Raw genomic sequence first — 19,071 nt, 5'->3', positions numbered from 1 at the left:
TAGGTAAAGTTCAATGTTCAAACAAAGTATCAAAGAAATATGAGTGAAATTGAAAACTCTCTTTTCATAAAAAGAAAACTCAACTTCCACTCGTACAGGCACTTACTACAACGTTTTTATAGCCACAGGAGTCGCAACTCCTTAGTTACTGAACAATGGCAGCGCAAATATTTTATTGGATATACTTTTCAGTCACCATGGAAGCGGTTATTCTTGGGTGTACCGCTTTTTCGACATTTAATGTATTACTATGTATTCAGAACATTAAAAACAAAGGGTGAACGGCCAAAAGCTTGATTGATAAGATCTTAAGAGCACTCTCTGCAATCGACACCTTCCAATCCGAAATTTTTCTTAGATAAATCCAATGGATATCAAAAATTTAACACTGTTAAAGCATATGCACATTACGGATACTTAAAATTAAATTTCAAAAACAATACGCACTTTTTCCAAATAGGATATAGGGCCGTATTTTTAAACAATACTCCTATCGCCGGAGTAGGATGAGAAAGAGTTGTATCTCCATCTACTATTCGCAGTCAAGAACGTTCCTACAGCAACACCAAACTCCTCCTCTTCGAAGTAGTGTTGAGTTGATCGCTGAAATTCTCATATCTACGTCATGCTTTGTGTGACGTTTGCTGCCCACAGTTCATTGCGGTAGGAACGCATCAACAAAAAGAAGGATCGCTTTCATTAATTAAAATGGAGGACAACAAGATGGTCCGACTTACAAGGGAAGAGACGAAGTTGTTGGTTGACATCATCAATAAGCGTCGGGAGGTTTTGGAGAGCAAGAAGACGGATGCATTATCGAATGCAAAGAAGGCGAGAGCCTGGTTGGATGTGCAGGACGAATTTAATTCGAATGAATTTGTCCGGAAGGTAAGTAAGTTTGGAAGTATGATGGTGATAAATGCGTTGTTTGATTGTTGAAAAGATATTTGTTTCAATGAACGGTTTATTATGGGAAACGGTTACGGATTGATCGTTAACTATTTAACTTAGTCATTATTTTAAAACTATCGAGAAATTCGGAGACATTTTCACGAAGGGGCATTCTGCGAGTGCGACTATCTATGCTACGCGGTTCGCGAGGCAGATTGCTCACTTTCAATAAAAATCTAACATAACTCGTGTAACTCTGTTGGTAACATGTACGTATTTTAAGTTGCTGGCAATCATTCATTGATTTTGGGGTTTAAAATCAGTCGGCAAGTTTTTTTTTAATTCTTTGCAGAAATCCTCACGAAGTGCATTTTGGCGGGAATTCGCAAAAAAACCTTCGTGATTATGTCGTGGCCAGACATTTTCCATGAAACGTATTTCTCTTGATTCCAATACAAGATGAGACGTGATTTGCGCCATGCAATACAAGTAACTCTTATTTTCCTGCGCCGAAATTAAAAGCTTCACAACAACAAGTCCAAGTTTATGGAATGTTAATGGAATTATTGTTGTGAAGCTTTTGGTTTCGGCGTGGCATGGGCGGGGTAGCGGTAACAATTGCAACGACTCCGCAATGGTGGCGGAGTAGCTGTCATTGTTATTTCTGGGCAAAGTAAGTAAATTTGGGAATTTGTCAATCAATCAATCAAGCATTATCAATTGTGGCTGTAGTGATGGATATGCATTTTTTGCTTGTTTACAAGTCCAGCGATTTATTTTGTGTCGTAATCCTCAATGTGTTGGATAATTTTTATACCTCACAGCGCACCGCCAAGCAATTGAGGAAGAGTTGGGATAATCTCAAGATGAGAAAGCGGAAAGAGCTGGCTAATGAAAGGCAGGAGAGGATGAAGACTGGTGGCGGGCCAATGCCGTCCACCAGCAGGGAGGATTTCCCTCCCGAAATGGAAATAGCCGTGCCGTCAGTCTCCTATTCACCGCCGAATGCTGGGGACTGTGATGCGTTCGCGGTCCCTAGCGTTTCTCCGGTGGGTAGGGATGGGTCCCCGGAGTGTTTGCTTCCTCACAATATTTCTGAAATATCAGGTAAGTTTATTAAAACTAGTGGTTATTTACCTATCATTAGTGAAGTGAATTCCATAGTGTCATACTGAGATTATTATGAATGAAAAGAGTATTATATGACATCTGTCAGTCAAAAGTTATTAATGTTGTACAGTGTCATGATTATGTATAAGAGAATGCAACTTCTTCAAAGAGAAATTGACTTGCATCATATTAGCCGTTGTGTATTATGTTGCTATTTTTGTGCTACATTTGAAAATTGTAATTGCATATGAAATCTAATCTTAATGATTTTAGTTGAGTTTCTTGATACCATTTCCAGGAAAGTTATCGGATGTTTTTCATTTATCAACGGTGCACTTTCTGATATTTCCTCAGATTTGGAAGGAAGACCTATAGAGGAAGCATACACTCCGAGGATCCAAGGTGCAGGGACCTCTTCCAGTTCAAAAAGGGCACGATTTACCAGGGAAGCGGCCATTGAGAAGGAGATGGAAGCTAGGCTGGAGCACATGGCATCTTATAATGAAAAGGAGGATGCCATCCAGCGGATCCGGAAGAGAGAAGCAGAGATTGCATGTGCAATCAAGGAGCAGGAGCTAGCCAATGCCAAGGCTGCTGGAAAAATCATCCAGATGGAGGAGGAATTTAAGAGGCGTATCCAAAAAACACAGCTTCAAACTGAGGAGGCGAAGTTGAAGCGTGTGGTACTTGTTATGATGTATTACTATTCTGATGATAAAACTAGTTTAGTAACAGCCGAATACATGAGTAGACACAGTTCTTTTTTCTTCAATATCATTCAACTACTGGAAAAGGAAAAGTTATTTCTTACTAGAGTGCTTAGTTATTCATTATCCCTAAAATGTTTGTTCTTTTACCTAGTAAATGGTGTTGCCAATGCATTTCATGTTAAAATTCTCCCTTATCTTGAAGTTATCTTTAAGTTATTTGCCTATGTTTCTATTCTAAAGGTTGTTCAGGCTAATACATTCATTAAAATTAGCAAATTTTAAGAATAATGATAACCAAATTCATGTATTTAAGTTTCATGGTCGTTTCAGTGTGAACGTCTGCAGAGTTGGCAAATTAGTGATGGGATCTCAAACTTTCAAATGCTAGCACTAGCTAACTGTTTAGTATATGAAGTCTTGCTGTTATTTAACCCAGTATGCCTACATTTAATCCATGAAATGCTACCTTAAATTAATAATTATAAATAATTAAAAGCATGTGAATGACCTTGCATTTTCATTTTGATGCGAAGGTCTAATGCATGATTTGAGGGGCCTAATTATGTCTGTATTGTTTTTTGGAGTTTATATGTATCATATGCTTACATGCCAATTTCTTTGTAAGCTTTCAGATACGCCTCTATGAATTCCTCCTCCACCTTGGCATTGGTTTGCTCCTCCTCCTGCTTCTCTCTCCTGGACTGCTGGATACCTCTGTCTCATTAAAGATGCCATGTCTCCTGCCTGCTTCCATACCTTCTCATGGACCATTTCCTCTGGTAATGGTGCCCTTTTTGTAACTGGAAAGAGATCCTCTGCACCTGCACGGCTATTTCCCATCCTGCTTGACTCCTGCCTTTCATTAGCCATATCCCAACTCTTCCTCATGTAATTCTGCACATCCAACCAGCAATTTTGCCTTCTTTGCATGAGATTTTGCATCGTCTTCTTGCTCTCAGAAATATGTTTTGTGTGTCAACCAACAACTTCGTCCTTCCTTTGTAATTTATTATTATAAATTATCTTGCAATAAAACAATTCAATTGAACATGGCTAATGTTATTTAACTGAATTTCCCATTCCTTTAATTGCTCTTTTTTTCAATCTGTTCAGGTAATTTGGAGGCATGGGTAAGGGCGAGGTGTAATGTAAAAATTATTCATAATTTTATGCATTCCTTTTATACCATGAGTGGTCAACATCAAAGGTGTAGTATGCAGTTCAATATGAAGCAATTTCTTTTGGATAATTTTAACATGGTACTGAAGGTAACACAAACTATTGTTTGGGAAAAAGTTTGCATAGCAAATTAAGTGAGTAATATCTATGTTGTCATTTCAGTCATTACTGCCAAGTGGTTATCCATTGCTGTCCTAGTATATAGTTGCTTTCACATGAAATCGTAAACTATGTCTGATGATACCATCCGTGAATGAACATCATTTAATACTAATGAAATACTATGTTTACACAACTCCACTTTAAGTAATTTCAATCCTTAATCAAGGCATTGCTATCGTTGTAGAATCAAAGTTTTTAAAGACTTCATTTAATATTCAACGTAGTTTCAGTATGAAGGTTGATGTAACTCATGACTATTCTCCAATGTTCTAGTGCTCTATTGCTGACATCAGTTCCTGATATACATTATTGATTACCTGCTCCATGTTATAAAACATGTTTGCCTACATAGAATATGTAATTATGGAAAGTTGGAAAGCCTTCCATCACCTTTCTCTGTAGATCTTCCCTTCGATCAGTCACACATCAGACATTCATAATAGGACTGACAACCATTCCAATTTTTAACGAAAAGTAATTTTGCTAAGGTTGTTTTAAATGATGCTAAATTTAAGACATAACTATTGGATTTAATTAACTTCCTGAAATTAAATTGTCAATACCATTTTTTTTCATAATTAATCTGATCACTTGAGTAATTCATGACTATTTTTCCATTCCATTGAATGTATTTCCTTGCATATATGAAATGGAAAATGTTAAAGGGCATAACATGGTCCTTGGTTTTGCCTGTGAGATCAATTTCAGTATAATAAATTATGATAAAAAAATCAGGATTATATCCATGAAAAGAGATAATTCTAGCTGTTGTCACTCACTGTATTTTCCTATCTGTATTTATCCATTGCAAAGTTAGAGGGTATTCTTAAGCAGAGAGGGAAATGAAGGAACAACCTAGATAGTTTTATATCAGAATAACAATTTTATTAATAACATAAACATCCATTTCAATTCAAGAATACAATGAAGGTACGTTATGGAAGAGCCTTACATTTGTGTTGGAAGAATACATTAAAGGGATAGGTAGAATCCCATTTATTCAGAAGCAGAATTCCTCAGCAACCGCAGTTTGCCTCATCCGGATATTTTCAAACCAAAAATTGCCTTGAGATGAAGTTGTCAAGTTCAGCATAAGATACTGCACAATGCAAGCAGTCCTGGAGATGTGGATTGTACTGCAACCATGCTCCTCAGTAGGCGAATTGTTCATAGATGTTTTAACAAATAACAGAAATAATGAATATATTTACAAATGGCAGATTAAAGCTCATGATGCCAAATTTTCAAAAGTAAATGACTTACGAACCCCAATGAGACAAATGACATCCTCGGAGTTAGTTAGTATCCTCTATACCTTTGGTCTGCTTCCTTGGACAAGGTGCCACACCACATGAAGTTATTTACATGCCACAAGAATTCATGGGTCATGAAGTTCTTCCCATTGTGTTTATGCAGAATCATATCCTATGCCACGCTCTAATGTTCAAGAACATTGACCTATTTAAAAGGAAAATGACATTGCATGACTTCATTGGTGCACATCATGCATACCTTACAATTACAATTTTAAGGGCTCCACATATTTAATAATCTTGGTAAATGGAACATTGCTGTTAAATGTGAAGATTAAATTGGTGTATTTACAAGAATTTAGAACTCTGAATATAATAAAAAATCAAATGGAATCTTATTCTATCTCTTTCATAGTAAATAAAACTTTTGAAACTTAAAATTAAAATCTTTATAACCAGTTTTATACACATTCCCAGTTTTGAATATTATTTCCTTCGTTGGTATCACATAAACTAAGCCAAATACCTACAAATACTAGTGGAACTGTTTATTTCCATATCATATTAATTTTTTCAAATATAATTACCTCATCACCAAAATGCCTCTCTATGAATGCCGCCCGGATGGCATTTGGGCGACCGTGAACAGGTTGGAGTCTTTGTACAGGGACTTCCAACCTGGGCATAGCTGGCATACGATCAGGCATAGGATCATGATTCTGCATAGCCACATTGTGAAGAACTGCACAAGCCAAAATGACCTTCTGTGCAGTAAATAACTTCACGCGGAGCTTCATACTGAGGCATGGAAATCTACGTTTCCACACCCCAAATGTACGCTCCACGGTGCACCTTGTCCTAATGTGGGAGATGTTGTACCTGAAAGGATAGTTTTCTTAAAACACCATATTCAAGGTATTGAGATGCTGTAATATTTGTCAAAATTATGACATTAATCACCAATACTCTAATTTTTTACCTCCTCTCGGAAGCAGACACTGGTCTTAACACTGGAGTAAATAGATATGGTAATAGAGGATACCCACTATCTCCTAGGAGGATGCCCTTCACCTCATTGGTTTCAAGTCTTAACTTGAGTCGACTATTATGGAAAATTCTAGCATCATGAGCTGAACCTTGCCATCTGCAAACTATATCCATTATTTCCATATTTGGACCGGCAACGACCTAAGTAAAAATGAAATAATAAGGTACAACTTACAGCACTTGTTAACTTGAAAACAATAAAATTAAATCATTGGATTCTAAATAATAGTGCAGAAGAAACTTGAAAAAATAAATAGTGTAACATAGAGAAATCTATCATATTGCAGCAACGTAATGATGATAAATTAGTAAATATACATATACATACCTGCACATTTAGCGAAAACCATCCCTTCCGGTTTCTGTACAATTCGCCTAACTCTCCCCCCGGACTCACAATGGGAACATGGGTGCAGTCAATACAACCCACAACTCCAGGAAATTGACCTTTCTCATAAAACGTTCTCTTACATCTAGCAGTATCTTCATCTGAACTTGGCAACTTCATGTATCGAGGTAATAATGCCACCAGGTCATTACTGATGCTCTGTAACGATTACGAAATATTTTTCATAAAATACTTAATAAGTTTTCCCCTACAAATGGAAAGTTTATGTTCATAAAAATACCAAACTAACGGGAAAACAAACCTTAATTACTTTTGACACCGTCCCCTGCGCAACTCCGGCCAGATCGCCGCAAACTAACTGGAAACGAGATTTAATAATGTATTTCATGGTCAACGGGACAAAAAACATTTATAAATCTTACGTAAAAGATACCACATACCTGGAATGACCCGGTGGCGTAAAACCTCAAGGCAATTAGCAGCTTCAAAATATCCGGAATCGGCAAACCACGGTTGCTTAAACGCTCACTCCTCACATAAGGTAATAAAACGTCTGATACCGTTCTCTTCGAGAAGCGATACCTCTGGAGGAATTCCGCTTCTGAATAATACTCAATGGGATTCTGCCTATCCCTTAGGTGCATTCTTCCAACATAAATATACGGCTCTTCCATCACGTACCTGGCAAATTCGGCGTCCATTTTCAAGCAATTGTTGTAAGTTGTTTACTTCATTGCTATTTACCACATTAATATTATTAAAATATTATTATATAATACCATAATATGGACTTAACTTCTTTCTTTCCTTTTATACGTTTCCTTATAACAGGCATATACGATGAAATAAATAAACATCGTCAGGTTAAAAAAGCGTAATTTTCATGGAATTTTGATCGTATACTGCAAAATGTGTCTGGAAAAAAATGCCAAAGTCCGGAGGTTAACGACGCATTCCGCCATATCAGGCCTTGAAACAGTTCCTACAATTTAGTAGGGTGGTCTAATCCATGCTCAAAATAGTAGGGAGAAAATCGGTATGCTTGTAGATGGAGTTGATCCCACAAAGAAGGAGGTACGTTTAAAAAACGCTTGGAGGTTGATTTCCCCCTAGTAACGCGTCATACAGGAAGAGATGTTCCTCTAGGAACGTCTTAAAATACGGCCCATAGTGTCGCAATGGATGCCACTGGCTATGAAGAGTCGGTAAAAGTTAATGTTTATTGCCGTTATTATGCGTACCTCTTCACTCCAGTGACAATTGACAGGCAATGCTTTCATATTTGCGAGCGTGTTTATATACTTCGAGCGTGCTCGAAGAGTTTCAAGTGAGAGGCAGAATAGCTCGACAGGATTTAAAACATGTGCGATAAGCCCAGTGCTTCACCGGTCTAGCACACAAAAAATTATAGTGGCCTGCGGAACTTTTCGTGCGTGCACATGAACTGAAGTATCCATTTTCTCTTCTCCAATTCCCGTACACAATATGGGTGCTCCCGAAAAATACCCATAACGTATAACTGGATGGGGAAGTCAACGTGGAAGGTGAAAAATTAAGCTTCCATTCAATGTCCAAGTGGATTAAACGATGATATTGTAGGATCCGTTGGAGGCTCCTCGACAAGACTTACAGCCATTAAAGGTAGATTCGTGGTTACTAATAGCTTTCAGTCTTCTAAAGTGGTTCTCGCGGCAGAGTAAACGTCTGAGTAATGTAATGGATGATCGTCAGGCGATGTTCTTTTGTTCTTTCGGCGCGGCGAAGGGAGCGACAGCATTCGGGAGATTTTTACGGCCGCGAAAAATTCTCTTGTTTTTATTTTATTCCAGTTTGGGAAAAAGGTCTCCACCTCTTGCCACACAACTACAGGGTACCCACTTAGTTTCCGGATAAAAATTCTCGCGTACATTTTCATTTTCCCCGTTAAATAATTTTTATAATTGATGTGTAATAATGGAAATTATAAATTACTACTAAATATCCGAGTAGAATGGGATTTAAATGTTAATGGAAAGGATTTATTGCGATGTTTTGAACAATACAACGCGAAGTCCGAAGTCCGAAAAATACCGAAGGAGATACTATGTGCAGTATGTAATGCGGCTGAATACTCTCAGCAGTAGTGCTACAGGAAAAAGTAAAATTGAAATAAATATTCCCGAGATGATTATAAATGCAGAGTGCAGAGTACCATGTTGCAGTATTCTCACAATCTAGTCTTCTATGATAAGGTAGTAGAAGTCTCTAAAACTTAAATCTACTATCCATTTATGTGTAATTTTCCTCGCAACTTCCAACAGTATTTAGCAATTTCGGCGTGGACGTACATATAAATTTTTTATCTTGGAGCCGGAGAATTCACACTGGTACTAAAGATCAAGAGCGAGTCAGTCGATCTGGGGATAGACTGATATTCCGAGTGACAACACGCAGAATACGCTCTTATCTTGAAATATAAATTATTACTAATTTATTTATAACCTTGGAATCAAGTTACCCGTTAAGTATTACGAACACTCAGTTTACGATACAGCTTCTCTCTACAGCGTTAGGCTATTTTCCGTAAGTATGAAATCGTTTCAGAATTGTTGTGGTGGAAATATGACAAAATAATTAAATATAAACAACAAGTGCAAATGAAATATATTGAGAAAACCTTGGTCGGTATTGGAGTTACATATTATAGTGTGGAAATAACCATTTGGTTTTTATATTTTATTTTTTTTATTTAGATAAAATGGTATACATACAGCTAGACTGCAAGAATTTAGAATGCACTCATAGCAACAAAAATTATATAAATAAGCTACTTATAATTTTAAATCAAACGAAACAAAAAAAACAGCTACCGTGGCCACGAACTCAATATTTTTCCAGCTAGTACGTTTGTAAGCAGTCATTTATGCGTTAAATATGATGACTCCAAGTGATTAAAAATTTTAATAGACAACACAAACGAATCAATATCAGTCAGGAGAGAATTTATCAGAACAGAAATTCGGTAGAATGGAGAGCGTTTAATTATTGATAGCCTGGGTATAGGCGTGCGGAGTAAATCATGGCTACAAGATAATAAATCATGCTTATCATGGCTACTTCCCGAATTTTCCCGGCAGTTCCTGATTCCGAGGTTTCTCCCGGTTTTCGCGGTAGGTTGGCCACCCTGCTGCTCGTAGGAGGGAACCTCGTCCTTCTTTTCCCGGACTGTCTCCTTTTGCTATTCGTCTTTCTTTTGTTCCCCCCATCCCTCAAACCATACATATTCCCCTTTCTTACCCTTCCTTATCGGGTCATGTTCAAGAAAATTCTCGATATTTCGGTGCTCACGGATGAAGAATGTCCCGGACTGAGTCCTTCATCATTCCTCCTCCTATTATCTCCCGCATCTTCCCTCTACCTCTCTCTTTCTTTTTCTCTCACACTTTGCCTTCCCCATGAGACACATCCGTCGTCCTTATACTCCTGATTTTACGCCCCCAGGATCCTCCAGACCAATGAAAAAAAAATGATCCCACCCACTCCTTCTTTGTCAGACGCCTATTTTTTCACTTTCGGAACTGCAGTCATGCGTCGGGTGATTAGAGATGAATTCACTGAAAATTTTGAATTATGATTCACGCCCATTTCGTCAAAAACAATGGTATTCGGTACAATGATATTCGTTCGTAATCGCGCAAAACTTTTGCTTCTGGTACCATAGTCATATCACGGATATTCATGCCTCTCCATCTCATAGTCTTCTAGATAGGATTCTCCGTCACAATGCTTCGTCGCAAAGTCAAGTCGATGCAGAATAAAATAAATAACTTTGTTTTTATTCCACACTTTATTTTAAATAGCACGCATCTAGTGCAATCATCAGGTGATGATAGCACTTGATGCTGAAACCCGGGTCGTACTATTTAAAATAAAGCGTGGAAAAAAAACAAAGTTAATTTATTTTATTCTAGAATGAAAGAATTCCACAAAATAACACCTGAGACCGTGTCTTATATCAAGTCGTTGCATATGCTTACACTATGGGAAAGGCGATATCCAGCATTTCTAGGCCAAACAGGGGAGAATACAGGGGTATCTATACAGGGGAGAATACGCAGTGAATAATAATTAAAATTTTTGGGAATACATCTCTAATCACCCGTCGCATGATTTCAGTTACGAAAGAGAATGAGCAGGATAATTTTTTTTTTAAGTTTTATTTAACGTGTGAATATCGTCGGGAATTCAAGCACAGTTAAGATGTTTTCTGGAGTCTGTTAGTAACGAAAAAAAAATTTGAAGTGTGACAACTATGCGGAAGTTAGACATTAAGAAAAAACCCTGAAAATAATTTTTTTGGTGGATTAGAAACGTTTACTGCTGACAAATTATCAATTTATTTCCATTTTAGTCGCAAAATTGTAAATGAACAAACTCCATGTCCATGCATATGATTTGACACAGTACACAATTAGTTACGTTCCAAACTCTAGTGGGCTACGTTGACTACACTTCATAGTTATAATAATGCTATCTGGAGGCCTCTGCATTACCTCGTGAAAGTTTTCTTTTCTGCTTCTTTGCATATTACATGAAGTGCACTCGCAGTTCTATTTAGAAAGCCTTCGGCGGAGAATGTAATTCAAGACGCCATGACCGCACTTTAAATCAGGCATTGCTTCTGGCCATAGCATCATCCAGTCTCTTGTATAATTTATATCGATCAAAGGTCGACATTCCTCTCACCTTCGGGTCATGGGAGGTGAAAAGATAGGGCATAAATACTGGCGTACAATATTACTAATTCAAGTGTAAAAATGTGTTTTTAAGCTCAATAATGCCTTTAAATATTCTCCAGGCATTTGGTCAATATACGAATGCTTATCAAAACCTCCTGTCACATAAACTACTGGTATTAGGCAGAACAGTATACCGACATAGAATTAAATTAAACACGGTACTCAGTAGGAAATAACCGTGCGCTAGCACCTAGTATGATCACGCACTGGCATTGCATCAAATGAATGACCAAACTCTCAGCATCTGAATAATATTGACATGCAATTACTCCATTTAAATTATAATAATTAAGTTTCAAAACAGCAATCATGAGCTAATCGGTAATAATTACTGGATACTAAATTAATGAAATTAAATTACTTAATTGATACAAATCTACTTTGCCAAAAGTAATTAGTATTCATCCAAACACTTTTGACTACATCTGACACTTGGAGGAGTAGTATCCCGACGTGAAACTTAAACATTCAAGCAGAAATTGCACAGTTCTATGCGTCCATCTACGAACAGTAATATTTTTGCTATATAAAACAATTGACGAGGAATATATTGCTTTAAAATACTTAGCAAAAATTAGTTCTAACAATTTATTTATTTATTTATTCATTTAACTATGTACAAACAAGAAATAATGTTTATACAACAGGGTAAATTTACAAATGAAAACAAACATTCTGGTCCCGCTAAGCCGAAATTGGCTTGTCAGCAGGTGCCAACTTAAGCATTACAATTTGTGTCTTGTAAAAATTACTAGAATTAACAATTTCACTAACAAACAAATTTTTACATTAAAAAAAACATTCTTAATAGCAATTAAGCATATCAATATATAAAATACTGTTACATTCCATTATCAACAACCAGACAATATCCATGTCTTAATTTTTCTTTTTACTTCACTCAAAGATTTTAACTCTTTAAATTCGCTCTTCAAATTATTGAACAGTTTAGGTACAACAACTTTCAATTGCCTACAACCCTTATGCGTATAACATCGCGGAATCTCATACATTCCTAAAGCCCTTAAATCGATTTTACTATTAATTACATGGGACCATTTTAACATATTATTGATATCATTCTGCATATTATTGACGGCATTTTTGAAGTTGACATGACTAGATATCAAGACTGTGTCGTCAGCATACAAAAGTAAATTACAATTTTTAATACATTCATGCATATCATTAACATAAATTAAATACAAAATTGGCCCCAGAATCGATCCTTGGGGCACTCCCATTTTTATGCTGGTAATATCACTAACAACATTTTGAACGTTCACTACCATCTTTCTATTAAATAAATAATCTTTAAACCAATCAAGCAACAACCCTCTCACTCCAATATTGTATAATTTTTTAAGCAACAAAGTGTGATCAACCATATCGAAAGCCTTTTTATAATCAATGTAAGTTATTACAACATTCTTTCCTCTATCTAAATTATTTCGAATATTCTCTGAAAAGTATTCTAAGGCATCCTTTGTACCTTTCTTTTTTTGAAAACCATATTGATGCTCAAAAATTGCTCTATTTTTGTCCAAAAAATTAAACAGCATGTCTGCCACATATTTTTCTAATATTTTACTCATACAAGGTAAGATAGATATGGGCCTATAGTTCTGTGTTTGAAGGTGATTTCCACTTTTATAAACCGGACGAACAATAGCTGTTTTCAATTCAACAGGAACAATGGAATTTTCTAAACTAGTGTTAATAAATTTTTTTTAAACCGGTATAAAGATGCTGTTAGATTTTAAGTCTTTAATTTTCATCCCATCAATTCCAGGTCCTTTATTTTCAATATTTTTAAGAATATTTTTAACATCTTTTTCAGTTGCATAATTTACCACTATACTATTATTTATTGTAACAGGACTGTACTCGTATAAAACTTCTGAACAATTTATTCTAAGCTCTTCGTTATCTTTTGAGTACTGCTTTACAAAGAGATTGACCACAGATTTTAAATTCATCTTACCAGAGAAATATTTAACAATAGTATGATCAGGCCCCTTATTTTTATCTGCTCCAGTGATTAACTTAACTAGTTCCCAAACCTTTTTTGCATCATTACCTGCACGAATTATACTATGATAGTAAAAACTCTTTTTTGCTCGGCAGATTTCTTTATTAACTTGATTTCTAAAAGTTTGATACTCCCTTCTATAACTCAAATTCGAGGGACTATTTTTCCATCTCTTATAGAGGCAGTCTCTAACTTTAATTTTTTCAATTATTTCTTTATTAATCCAAGTTTTTTTATTATCTTTATTATCCTTCCGAGAACGTTTTTTCATGGCTTTACTGTATATTCCTTGAAACAGACGTGATAATTCTAGATATATATCATTAGGAGATTGCGAATCTAACATTTGAAGATCGTTTAAATCAAGGCTTGAAATCAGCTGTTTCACCGTTCTTTCACAAACATACGTTTCAGAAATTGTATTATTTAAAGTAGTCAATTTCAATGAGGGAAAATTATCTTTGCTAAATTGCATTGCTATTCAATAATATTAAAACATATTTCCGTCTTCAATGATAACTGATAGATTTTTACAAATATACCTACTAATACACCTGCAGCCAGTAACGTAATATGCGCATTAAAAATAAATTGGAAGGCATAACGAACAACCAAAATCCGTTTCCTATAACTTCGGCTAACATTTGCGTTACTGAATCTGAGATATTACGTCATAAATCAAATAGATTATAGTCAAAGAGTAAGTAAAAATTTTTTCGCACAAATTCCGCATTTCCTTAGTGACTCAAATATTTATGCTTCAAAAATTAAATAAGTGACGGAATGTATGAAAATTAAAAATCATCCTTCATAGAATATTTTCATAACACATTAAAAAGCATTCATTTCTGGAATAACTTCCAATTTTTTAATTTTAAACCTTGAATTCAGTTACGCCGTCTCTTAGGTCAGAAAATTATTCGAATTATCCTTAAATGATGAAAAACAATTCTTCAATTACCGGCGGACGGGACAGCAAGGGAACTAAATGTGAATTTTACGAAGAGGAAAACTGCATACAATTCATTTAACTCATGCTTCGGCACAGAGGAATAATCCGATACCCTTCCTCGAAAATTAATGAAAAAATATTGGAAACATAAAAGGAAAAAGGAAAAAATAAATTAGCAGAAAGGGAACTTCATATCAACTTTAAAAGAAAAAGCTATAATTTCTCGTGAAATAATATGCCCCATGGCTCCACTCACCCTGTTGCGATAATTAGCATAACATGTATATAACTGGTGACCAATCTATAAAACCACATCATAGAGGTTTCAAAAATGAAAATGGATATTAGCAAATTGTATTATTATAACTGGAGGGCATGAGATTTTTGAAAGTGTAACCTGGCCAAACAATCATTAAACAAATTATATTACTGGGTATATTCGGGGTAAGTCATGAATCTCACAGTCATGAATCTCACAGTTCCAAGGTAAGTCGACAGTACGTCTTTTTCAACAAGGGAAATTTATCTTGTTTCTAAATGTTCAATTCGTAGAAATTATTCCCTTATTCAGATTCACTCTTAGCACATAACTTCTGGTCTCCTCGCAAATTTTACACCCAAAATAACTGTTAAATAGCGAAGGATTAGCCCCAAAAGTCTGATTGGCAATTTCACTAGAAATGAAAATTTCTATGTGAGGAATTTATAATTCATTTTTGAAGACGTAAAAAATCCTTTTCCAAGAAACCTTTTAATAAAAAATGCTCGAATGATAAAATATAATTTTACCATTTAGGAATGCAACGGAGCAAAGTGATGCGAGTCGTATGGACTGAGATTTTATATGATTGTTATTTCATATTTATTTACCAATTAGCTAGTGATAATTAATATTTTCAATGGTGAAAATTAAAGATTCCACAAAGTTGCGCCTGGAACAACTAGCTTTAATATTTTTTAAGATTGATGACTGAGGGTATGACAAGGGATGGACTTATTCCATGAAAGCTGCTCAGAAAATGTTGTGCAATGACGGTTGCGTAAAACACGTATTTATTTCGGTTTCCACCAATTTTTAAATAATAATATTGAATCTTGAATAAAATCTATTTTAAATCATTGTTTATGACCATGTAAACGAAATCCAAAGGAGTGCAACGCTTAAAATCAAAGCTTACAATCGATCATTTTGTCGAGAACTAATAAAAAATTTATCAGCTCAATTTCCAAGTGAATGGCCAATGGAAAATAAAACAGTTCAACATATTTTATTCATTCGCCAAATTAAATAAATCGCTAACTTTAAGAACTCATTCTTATGTCACCCTGATTTCTAGATCCCCCGCATCAAATAGTATTTTAAATTTGAGCTATCCTCTTGAAAGTTTCCTAGTGGCGCATCTCTCTCAAGAAATTTTAAATTCGAAAATCCTAGCTTAGCTGTACTCCCTTACCTGTCATAAAATAAATTTTACATTGAAGATACAGGTGAATGGCAGCAAGGACCTTCTTTATAAGCCATCTTTGAAAGCATCAAGATGATGACGTACAATTTGAGCAAGCACACAATCACAAAATCACGACATATCAAACGGTGACGGGTCTTCTAAATTTGGGCCTTTCTTCCTTTACATCCATTTCACTTGCGTGCCGACTTCAAGGCACCCTGTAGGCAGTAGGTAGTCAGGGTGGACACGCCCCCCTCAAAACCAATTTGTTTCAACAGAAAAATATTTACCTTTAAAACAAATTTATTTTACTCCACCATTATGTTTAGGCAAAGCAGCTTCCCGACGACCCATCAATTGTGTAAATATGTCAGTGCCAAAATAACATGAAATGTGATTTTTAGAGATAAAAATGTTCACATTTTCTTCGGAGGGGTCTTCCATTCCCCACACCCCCGGGTCGTGCCCCCCAAACACATCGTTCTAGCTACGCCCCTACCTGTAAGAGATGGTGGGACGATTCCTCTTAGGTACCGACTCCCTTCCTGAGGTGCCCTCAATGTTTCACCGAACCGTCTCTTCACCCTTTGACTAAATTCTCTTTCCGTCCCTTTCACATTCTGATGTCATGCGCTCTCAGCCATGTTCGCACGTCCTCCTTCCACCGCAACCCCGCCTTCCGCATATCCCTCCGCACCAGTCAATCCCTTCTTCTCCAAATATTACCGTCTTTCCCTCTCCGGCCCTCGGCTAGACCCTGCCTCACCCTCGGCTAGAACCTGCCTCACTTTCGGTCAACGAACACATGCGCCATCCCGCTGCTTCCTTCCCTACTTCATTCGAGGACGTTTAATTATCACGTCACACGCCCTTTCCTAGTCGTGATTTCCATCCCACTTGCCCATATATTACTTTCTCTCCTCGATCTTAGCATGGCATTAGGAGGAGGCGACCGACAGCCAAGGCCAATTCATCTCTACCTACATAACACCCCGCAATCCGCCTAAAAGGCATGTGGCAAAGGGTGTTGGTACAGATATTCAAAGCAAACTCTCTTACAAAATCAATACTTATATTTATTAAAGTCCTGTAAGGTTCGGGGGAAAAACGAATTTACATTTCTATCCGTTCGGCAAAATATCTCTCTTAATTTATCGCTTCTATCGGACCTGGAATTATAGTGGAGCTCTAAGATGTTGTTCTCTGTGTTGGTCTTATCTTTCTCTATCTGTTATATATTGGTCTATATCTATTCTCTATTGTTCAAGCAATCTAAATCTAGCGCGCAGCCTCCGAATCTCCAGCTGCTCCCAGTCTAATTCACTTTACATCTGGCTAGCGCTGCATGTACGCCCGTACAAGTTTTTGACGAACCGCGTAGCCTTCCTTTGTATTTTATTCAATTCACGGTTTAAGTCTTTCTGCACCCGATACCATATGCTGGTCATAATCACATAATCGTACAAAATTATGTCCATTGGCTGCTATAAAAAAACTGTTAAATCAAAAATTAACTGGTTTATTATTTTATGTACCTTTTTACTTCACAATTTTAGTGACAAATTAGTAAAGAAAAAATTTTATATTCCCCAAGTTCAACGTCCACAGACCGCGTCATGTCCGATATGTCATGTCCGTGGACAGTCCCACATTGATTTTCAAAGAGGTGTTTAGTGCGCTAACAACCTTTACTAAATGACTTATTATAAAAACTATCATTAATCAAGATACTACAGTATAACCACTCCAAAATAGTATTTTTGGGTTGCTGTTATTTCATAATATTTATTATAAAATTAAAAAAAAACTTTTGTCCTGTCCAAAAAAGCAATTTCAGCGGACACAAAGGAAAAAGGAGAAATTAATCATAAGAGATGTTGGCAGCCCTGAGCAATTAGAGTGTTGTGAAGGTTATTGTCACATATATTGTTTTTTTAGTTTATACTTGGTTTAGTGAATGTTTTTACGCAGGAAGAAAAATTTTAGTTCAGAATTATTGAAAGATCATCAGTCATGTTCATGGGCGATTAAAAATTAGTGAGAGTAAATTCTTTTACTGATTACAATTGAGATGTCTTCCATAGCTATAAGACTCAAGTTCAATGTAGTAAGCACAGAGTCCTAACGTATTGTCAGTCCCAACTATAACTTGATTTAGAGGAAATCGTCATGTCCGTGGACGTTATGATCGAGGACATCATGTTCGTGAACTCTGCAGTCCGTGGACATGACAGGTGCTAAAGGACATGATGATACACTATGACTAGTTACATAATGCCCAATGACGAATAAAAAAACTATTTCTCGTGAGTATTTACAATATTTCTCTTTTGTTGTGTCGGTGGATACATATATCATGTCCATAGGCAGCACAAAAGTAAAAATTAAAAAATAGTGTAAATAATTCGAAAGATATTTCCCACCTACGTCATTAGGTTGTATGATCGACAAACTGTAATTATACAATTTTGGTTCTTACTTCTTATATAAACAAAAAGTTCATCTTTTTAATTTTAATAAGAGCAATTTTGTATTTCTATACTTTCGTTAGTGGAGTGGGGTGTTTGAACACCCCAACAGAAAAACTGTATATTTTGGCACGAAGATCAAGAAAATGGATAAAAGAGAAATGAGAAAAATAAAATTTCAATATATTTAGGAGGATACTCAAGATATGAGGTTTATCATCGGTGCTACTAAAGCTAAATAAGCTCTTATAAAAAAAATTTTTTTTAAACCAGCCTTTATATTTAGATTACAGGGGATGAGCAACGTTTATATATGACACAAAGCAAAAAAACTCAGTGACCCCGAAAAACCAAAAGTGACGTATTAAAAAAGTCACTATATTTATTAAATTTTCAGTGAATGGTAAGCCCCATATGTTTCAAAATGCCACCCCTATGCTTTTAAATGCCTACTATGTGGATATGCCTAAAGTGGATAACTTTTACTGTGGTCGCAAAACACGAAAATCGACCATTTGGAACTTCTTAGATCAAAAACATGTTTTGGGGGGCTATAGGTTGACTGGGGGTGGTTAAAGGGGGTTGGAGAGAAAAAGTTATATTTTCATGTATTGTCATCGGAAATGAAGAAGTGTGCAAAATTTCAGCGTTTTTGCTTCACAGGAAGTGAGTCAAATTTGAGTTACAAGATT

The 19,071-nt window shown here is 36.0% G+C and overlaps 2 protein-coding genes across 2 annotated transcripts; one reads left to right on the top strand and one right to left on the bottom strand.

Annotated features, from left to right (window-relative positions):
• The first annotated feature begins 644 nt into the window (after positions 1 to 644).
• On the top strand, positions 645 to 3,759 carry LOC124166696. The gene is made up of 4 exons (XM_046544344.1): positions 645 to 888; positions 1,716 to 1,998; positions 2,356 to 2,684; positions 3,337 to 3,759. Exons 1-4 carry the CDS (start codon positions 709 to 711, stop codon positions 3,355 to 3,357), a joined length of 813 nt encoding a protein of 270 aa, XP_046400300.1. The 5' UTR covers positions 645 to 708; the 3' UTR covers positions 3,358 to 3,759.
• Positions 3,760 to 4,912: 1,153 nt separating this feature from the next.
• On the bottom strand, positions 4,913 to 7,870 carry LOC124166775 (putative nuclease HARBI1). Its single transcript, XM_046544455.1, has 6 exons — positions 7,142 to 7,870; positions 7,003 to 7,059; positions 6,681 to 6,899; positions 6,285 to 6,493; positions 5,893 to 6,184; positions 4,913 to 5,510 (listed from the first exon to the last, which is right to left on the bottom strand). The coding sequence occupies exons 1-6, from the start codon at positions 7,400 to 7,402 to the stop codon at positions 5,490 to 5,492; spliced, it is 1,059 nt and encodes a 352-aa protein (XP_046400411.1). The 5' UTR covers positions 7,403 to 7,870; the 3' UTR covers positions 4,913 to 5,489.
• Positions 7,871 to 19,071: the final 11,201 nt, after the last annotated feature.

The sequence above is a fragment of the Ischnura elegans genome, chromosome 10, assembly GCF_921293095.1.
Source record: "Ischnura elegans chromosome 10, ioIscEleg1.1, whole genome shotgun sequence".
Lineage (NCBI taxonomy): Eukaryota > Metazoa > Arthropoda > Insecta > Odonata > Coenagrionidae > Ischnura > Ischnura elegans.
The sequence above is the reverse complement of the archived record's forward strand: the minus strand, read 5'-3'. Positions and strand labels throughout refer to the sequence as shown.

Bases quoted from the DNA above. Each gene is read 5' to 3' on its own strand.
- LOC124166696 (XM_046544344.1), top strand. From the start codon at position 709: ATGGAGGACAACAAGATGGTCCGACTTACAAGGGAAGAGACGAAGTTG. The intron at 1,999-2,355 runs GTAAGTTTATTA...ATATTTCCTCAG, and splicing joins CAATATTTCTGAAATATCAG to ATTTGGAAGGAAGACCTATA. The intron at 2,685-3,336 runs GTACTTGTTATG...TTTCTTTGTAAG, and splicing joins AGGCGAAGTTGAAGCGTGTG to CTTTCAGATACGCCTCTATG.
- LOC124166775 (XM_046544455.1), bottom strand. From the start codon at position 7,402: ATGGACGCCGAATTTGCCAGGTACGTGATGGAAGAGCCGTATATTTAT. The intron at 6,494-6,680 runs GTATGTATATGT...ATTTTTACTTAG, and splicing joins GGTTTTCGCTAAATGTGCAG to GTCGTTGCCGGTCCAAATAT. The intron at 6,185-6,284 runs GTAAAAAATTAG...CTATCCTTTCAG, and splicing joins GTGTCTGCTTCCGAGAGGAG to GTACAACATCTCCCACATTA.